This window comes from Buceros rhinoceros, unplaced genomic scaffold (genome assembly GCF_000710305.1).
Source record: "Buceros rhinoceros silvestris isolate BGI_N320 unplaced genomic scaffold, ASM71030v1 scaffold11392, whole genome shotgun sequence".
NCBI classification, from domain to species: domain Eukaryota; kingdom Metazoa; phylum Chordata; class Aves; order Bucerotiformes; family Bucerotidae; genus Buceros; species Buceros rhinoceros.
In genome coordinates, this window is record NW_010397187.1 from 6,954 (window position 1) to 12,984 (window position 6,031).

The 6,031-nt window shown below is 34.6% G+C and overlaps 1 protein-coding gene across 1 annotated transcript in view; it reads left to right on the forward strand.

The window, feature by feature from the left end:
- RPS6KA3 (ribosomal protein S6 kinase, 90kDa, polypeptide 3) overlaps positions 1–6,031 on the forward strand; it is a 31,316-nt gene that overhangs the window by 2,232 nt on the left and 23,053 nt on the right. Inside the window, exons 3-5 of the mRNA XM_010146158.1 lie at positions 1,455–1,561; positions 3,890–3,927; positions 4,308–4,450. Of these exons, the coding sequence (XP_010144460.1) occupies positions 1,455–1,561; positions 3,890–3,927; positions 4,308–4,450 (288 nt within the window). The remainder of the gene's footprint in view (positions 1–1,454; positions 1,562–3,889; positions 3,928–4,307; positions 4,451–6,031) is intronic.

A 6,031-nucleotide genomic window follows, 5' to 3' on the forward strand; every position in this document is an offset into this window, starting at 1 on the left:
TGCTGATGACTTTTTCATCTTGAGCCACTAAAATTTTGCAAGTTTTAATATGGTGAGGTAAGAAATATTTATTATAGGTACCTGCGTCTAAGCTCATTGTTCATAACTGACAGAGGGAAATGGGCATGCTGGGTGCGATTAATGTCATCCTCATACCAGTTCACGTAGTAGTTTTAATAAATCAGATGAAGTACAGCCTAAAAGTTTCTGATTTTCACCCGTTGACTACAAAGGGAAAAGTTATTAAATCGGAGCTAGATGTGTACACTGCAGATGTTTAAGGTTAGGAGAGATGAATATCATGCAATGCTTTTAAAGAACAGTGTGGGTGTATTATCATCCTCATGGGATCTTTTGCTATTTGAGCATTTAAATGTTTCTTATAGAGATGTCCCTTCTTGAATGCGCCTGTACTAAATATTGGCTCTTTTGTAGAAGTAAAATCAGCAACAACCTTTTGTACAAGCTTTGATTTCACTTTCTCTCTTTAAACTACTAAGGGGAAAATATATTATTTCCCCATTCTTAACTCCTGCTTAAAATAATGTTCATCTGCGCTCCGCATTGCCATTCTTTCTTTCCAGATCCATATGCTGCATCTAAAGATATTAGCCTTAAATTCTAAAAAAAAAAAAAAAAAAAAAAAAAAAAAAAAAAACAAACAAAAAACCAACAAAAAAAAAAACTGAGTAGTAATTCTGAGGTAGGTTTTTTATTTTTTTCTAAATTCTCAGAAAAGTTTGATTTTTATGTTTTCTGTCAGGGAGCCGAACTGTTGTTAATATAATTGGAAAAACATGTTCATTTCACTGAATGTAAACAGGGATTAGTTTATCTTCCTAACAGAAAATGTGGGATAGCTACCTGAGATCTTACCTGAGCTTTTACATAGGCTAATTCCTTAGTTTATTCTTTGACCTTTTATGCAGTTACACATCAGGCTGCATCTTGGGGTTTTTATCACCACCATAACTTCTTTCTCATAATACTTAGCAACGGTCCCCTCAAAACCAATATGCATGTTCTTGTCTTTCTGGCTTTGTAGATGAAATTCAAGCATTTTGACTTCTTCAGTCCATTTGTTGTCTGGAAATGAAATGGTCACATCCAATAAAGAATAGTCACATTCTTTAAATGCCTCCCAAAATTTTTCAGTCCCACTACAATGTGTCTGTCAGTTCTCTTGAACAGTCAGAAGCAAATAACCTCAGTTTTGCAGAAAGAATAATATATTTGCTTCAGAAGTTCTTTTTCAAGTATGTGCTGCGACAGAGTATTGATTAGACAAAAACTAGGACTTTATAATCACGAAATTTTGAAATTCCAGGATTTTGTATAGAAATTAATTCAAATATCTTGAAGAACCATTCTGCAAAACCACTGTTACCATTGTTTAGTTGGTGCTGGTGCTTTACAGGTTTTACATGTAAAATACATTATTTTGCTTTTTTCAGGTGATGTTCACAGAAGACGATGTTAAATTTTACCTGGCAGAACTAGCACTTGCTTTAGACCATCTGCATAGTCTTGGAATAATATACCGGGACCTAAAACCAGAAAAGTAAGACTCCTCTGCAGCAAATCCAGTGTATTAATTTTATTTCTGTAGAAATTCTACCAATGCACTTCTCTTTCCAGCTGTTAAACTTCAGTAATTTACTATATAAACTGAACAAGGAGGGAAGTGGAGGAAGCTTGTGGGCTATTGTAATTTAAAAGTTTGGATTTCATTTCCACTAGAACACTAGCATGCAGTTTGAGTGATATGCCAACTACTATGATCTATATTACTTTAAGTAAAGAGTATGCTGAAATATTCCTACTTTTCCAGGTGTTTTAGGGTATACAGGTCTGTTTGCCTTTCGTTCTTACTATTGTACAATTTCTGGACTAGAGATAAACTTAGAACATGTGTGATACAAAGTTAGCGTTGAATGTTGTATGTTGCCTTTGAAAGCCCAACAAACATTTCTTTCCATTGCTGATTTTTAAAACATATTGCAGAAAGAGCTGAATGGAGTTTAAGTTTTAAAATAAAATAGGAAAATAATAAGTGACACGCTTTATTTTGTGTATTGACGATAACATAATTACACTGAAAACTTAAAATAAGCTTGAAGCTGCAATTCCAGTATGGTATTAAGTCTTGATAACATTAGCCATCCATGCTTCATTCAAATGACTGAATTCTGTCTCGTGTCTTTCCTCCAGTAATTTTGGGGGGTTTTGGTAGATTTAGAAGATGTAAGAAGAAAATGTTAGTGTTATCTGGTACATTTGAACCTTTCAGATATATTTGTATGCTGTAGTGTTACTCTACCTGGAGGGGACATCTAAGTGACGATATAATGCACATATCACCTGTTTTGCTCAATCAGATAGTTAATGTACTCTGCCTCGTTGCCAGGAAACCTGTAGTAACTCTGAAGTGCTGATGCCCTTGGTGATCTCACTTCTCTGTTACGGCTGTATGGAGAACCTGAAGAGTCTGTGGGAGATAATTGTCTCATGTGAAGTACTGGTGGAAAAGAGTGGAAATGAGTACCAACTATTACAGAACCTGACTGTTGCCTGGAACTTCCCTTAGGATAGCTTGTTCTTTTATGCATCTCCTGGAAAAAATACACAGATTTCAAAATGTTTAGCCCTGCCTGACAAGAATGGAAAAATTCATATTCAAAACAACAAGTTGAAGGCTTTTGCTATGGGGTTGCATTTACAAATGAACAGGGAATTAATTTTGTTTAAACTTTGGGAGTGTTCTGTTTAGGTAATTCTGAAGTGAGGAAAAATAAGCTTACCAAGTGGAAAAAGATCTTTAAAATGCAAAATGAGAGAACTTTAGTTATTTTGCTAACATTTACTTCCAAGAGGAAAAGAATTAAATGGTAGTAGTCAGAAGACTAAATAGCTACTGCCTCAAATGTAGGTTGGTTGTTTTTTGGGTTTTTTTATGTATATGTCTGTATCTATTGAAAAGCCTTGGTTTTAAACCTTGGTTGTATCTGATTAGAAAAAAAAAAAACTGTTAAAGGTTGAAATTACTTGCAAGTTATGGATGAGATAGTAGTAACTGCCATGGGCTGTATCTGTACTAGAGGGTTGATTCCCACCATGCAAACTGCAAGGAGGAAAAGGGAAGAGCAGGGATGTGTACCTGGATCATGGATCATCCCCAGGATGAAACACAGCTCTCCATAGGAGAAGCTGGAGGAACTAAGTGCTCTGTATAGGTGGTGTTACAGAGTCCAGTTCTTGAAGGCTTTGCACACTTTGCGTTGCAGTTGTATTCCGTGGTCGTTAAGGATAGTTGGCATTTCAGACAAGTGTGGTCTTTTTCGTGATTTAAATAAAGCAGGTGGAGACACTGCTCTGAGCAGAGGGCCCGTGGGTACTGTCCTTTGGTATAACATGAGAATATGTATTACTTGTTGTTATTTGAAGTGGTCAACCCTATGAAACAGTAATTACAAATAAATACCCATTTTGTATACATATGCAAACATCCATTCTATTAACGTGTCTTGCTCAGTTTAAGAGAAATAGAACTATGTCTCTTTTTTTAACAATTGTGATAATGACACATGCTGCAGGTGTCCAAAACTGAAAGTTCAAGATAAACGTTACTACATACTGTGACAAATTTAACCAAATAGTGAATAAAACTCTGATATGCTGATTGTTTCAGTCTTTAAAAAGAAAGAACTGAAGGAAAAGAAAATGTGTAGTTTCAAAGTATCTCTTCCTAACGATTCATTTTCACACATGTTCAATTCTGCTTGACTTTTTGCATACTGTTCTGTTGATTCTTAAATGTTGTCAGTACCTTGTCTGAAACAACAGTTCAAAGGTGTTTTAATTAGCTTATTTAATTATTTTTGTTTTTCAGCATCCTGCTGGATGAGGAAGGACATATCAAATTGACAGGTGAATAAAGGGAAACTGCAACAATTGGATCTTTTCTGTTCATAATAAAATGTTTGCATTTTCCTTTTCTCAGTAAAGCAATATGGTAAAACAAGCAATTTTAACTGGTAGGTAATCTTGCTGTGGAGTAAATAGTGCAACTAGTTTGAAATAAATATATAAATAAAATTAAGATAGGTGCTTTACAAGCACATGTGATGGCAAGGACCTGTGATAATGTGGGGGAGGGTAGGAGAAATCTGTAATTCCCATATGTGTATTTGAGTGTATACAGGAATGATAGAACCATCACATCTCACATTATGGTGAAAGTATTAACCATGTGTGGTGATTTTTTTTTTTTTTAATTCTATTTGGAATTTTTTTTTTTTTTCTTCCAGACTTTGGCTTAAGTAAGGAGTCAATTGATCACGAAAAAAAAGCTTACTCTTTCTGTGGAACGGTGGAATATATGGCACCAGAAGTTGTTAATAGACGAGGCCATACACAGAGTGCAGACTGGTGGTCTTTTGGTGTTTTAATGGTAGGTTTCTGGTAAATGTAAATAATAGCAAAACTGTGTTTTTCAAGGTTTGGTGAAACAAATCAAACATTAAACTCTTAAGGTGAGCTTTAAACGAATTCTAACTAGCAAAAAATCTAAGTTATATGAAATTAATAACAATACCACAGAGTTTAGATCAAGAACATGGACTAGGTCCATATCAACACCAACAATATGCCATAATTTTGTTATTGCTGAATTGAAATAGTATGCATCTATTGTAGTTTGAAAGCTATGGAGACTAATAGGAATACTAAAGTATACAGGAAAAATACTGTCTCTTCCAAGGCATAGGATAGATCCAGATTTTAAATTTGAATTTATTCCCAAAAATATGGAAAATACGAGTGATAACTCTCTTAATTAGTTTCCAGTGGAATAGTGACAACTGTTGCTCTCGCACAAAGTAATCTAAATGACACTGAGCTGACATGGGATATAGTTGCTCAGTTGCTTATGGTGTTTCTGCAAGGAGTTAAATTCTGTGAAGTTGCAGGGTTGGGTGAAATAATGTGTGGATCACATATGACTTTGGAAAAGAGAAATAGGTGGTGTTTGGTGTTTTAGGAATGCAGAATGGATTTTAGTATATTTATCATCTTCATGTGCATTTTTAACAAAGATTAAACAATTGTATTTTTAATGAAAATATTTTTTGTTTCTTACTGCTTCTGCTACATATGACAGTAATGGTTGAACTAACGTGTGTGCTTTGTAGTACAAGGACTTTTGTGTCTGAAAATAAGTCATCATATCACCTTTTAATCATCTGGAATGCTGTTGTGATCTGAAAACTGACTATGTAAAAGTAGCAACACACACTCACCCTCACAACTGCACATTTTATCAGTAAGAACACAGTCAATTAAAAGATAATTACAGTGTAGCTGCAGAATATTTGTTGTTGGTAACACAAACATAGTTAAACTTCAGCTTTACTTTATAAAGCTGGAAGACATAAATTTGTGCTTATAAAAATTTGTGCTTACAAAGTGCATATGTTAAAATTGAAAATTGCTGAAAGATGTTACACTGTGAAAGCTGTACCAGTCACATCTAAATGCTCTGTGTTTCAAACACTTTGGCTTTCTTTGAAAATTTACTTTGAAATCAAAAATAAGACCTTAAAAAGTAAATTTGCTAAATTAGTATATGCAGTGCAGTTTTCTCCATGACATGTTTTTGTTGGTAGTTTTCATAGAGAATCTGTATGTATCCACTCTTAAATCATTCTCAGTTGGAATCTATGTGATTGAGAATTACAGCGGTTGGTTGTGTAGTATGAGTACACAGCATCTAGACTGAACAGAAGTTATAGCAGAGAAACCAAGACTAGCAAGATATCTCAACAAATCTTTTGGCCCCTTTTAGTATTTAGCAGCAGCCGAAGTATGTTTAAACTGCCCGTGAGAAGTGTATTCCAATTTGTCCTTTTAAAACAGTGACTGTTTCAAGAGGTGCCAGACGTCTGAAAATATTTACTGAAAGTTTTCAGAAGCATTACGAATTTGAGGTACTCTCCTGATGAAATGAAAGGTGCTCACTAAGAAAGGACAGCGT